Source organism: Brassica oleracea, unplaced genomic scaffold, assembly GCF_000695525.1.
Source record: "Brassica oleracea var. oleracea cultivar TO1000 unplaced genomic scaffold, BOL UnpScaffold07217, whole genome shotgun sequence".
NCBI lineage: Eukaryota > Viridiplantae > Streptophyta > Magnoliopsida > Brassicales > Brassicaceae > Brassica > Brassica oleracea.
The window spans coordinates 1-708 of record NW_013623739.1 but is presented as its reverse complement, the minus strand read 5'-3'; the positions used below and the strand labels follow the sequence as shown (position 1 = coordinate 708).

The 708-nt window shown below is 37.3% G+C and overlaps 1 protein-coding gene across 1 annotated transcript; it reads left to right on the top strand.

The window, feature by feature from the left end:
- LOC106322115 lies at positions 1 to 556 on the top strand. The gene has a single exon (XM_013760278.1). It carries the CDS (start codon positions 19 to 21, stop codon positions 346 to 348), a length of 330 nt encoding a protein of 109 aa, XP_013615732.1. The 5' UTR covers positions 1 to 18; the 3' UTR covers positions 349 to 556.
- The last annotated feature ends 152 nt before the right edge of the window (positions 557 to 708 follow it).

The following is a 708-nucleotide window of genomic DNA, read 5'->3' as shown; positions in this document are numbered from 1 at the left end:
AAGAAAAAGACTAGAAAAATGGGCAATTTTCTTAGGAGAAGCAGCGCAGTGCACCCGGTTCTCGGCGGCGACGGAGTACGAAGAGAAAACGTGGAGACGGGAGAGAAGAATGGTCGTTTAAGGATAAAAGTGAGGATGAGAAGAGATAAACTTGAAGAGCTTTTGTATTTGGCGCGTCGTGGTGATCAGTCTGACGGTGACGGTGGTAATATTGGTATCTTGATTCTTAAAGAATGTATGGAAGGTCGCTTACCGGCGAGGGTTCTTAGCTCCGATGAATATGTTTCGCCTCAACCGTGTGGAACCTACTTGGTATCGAGAAGATTGAGTTCCATCAAAGAGGAATAATTGAATGAGTATGTGCTTGTAGAATATGTACTGTCGTCTTGATTGCCCTTTTTACACAAAAAAAATAAAAAGTGTCTTGATTCTTGAATATAAACATAAGCCTAAAGTACTTAGAATTTTAGATAAACGACACTTAATAACGTTTTTGAGATTCTTGTTATATATGTTAGGCTAAAAAGGAATAAGAGAGACCATGTTGTGTCGCATTTAACGATACATATGCAGATTTCTACATTCCTTTCGACAAACTACATATAAGTTTGCAGCTATATGCACACATTAGAATGTTAAGATCTAAAGTAAAAAAAGATGAAAGGATACTCTAATATATAAGTATCTTGAGTCTATATCTAGTACTCT

Excerpts from the sequence above, each read along its gene's own strand:
- LOC106322115 (XM_013760278.1), top strand. The coding sequence starts at position 19 with ATGGGCAATTTTCTTAGGAGAAGCAGCGCAGTGCACCCGGTTCTCGGC.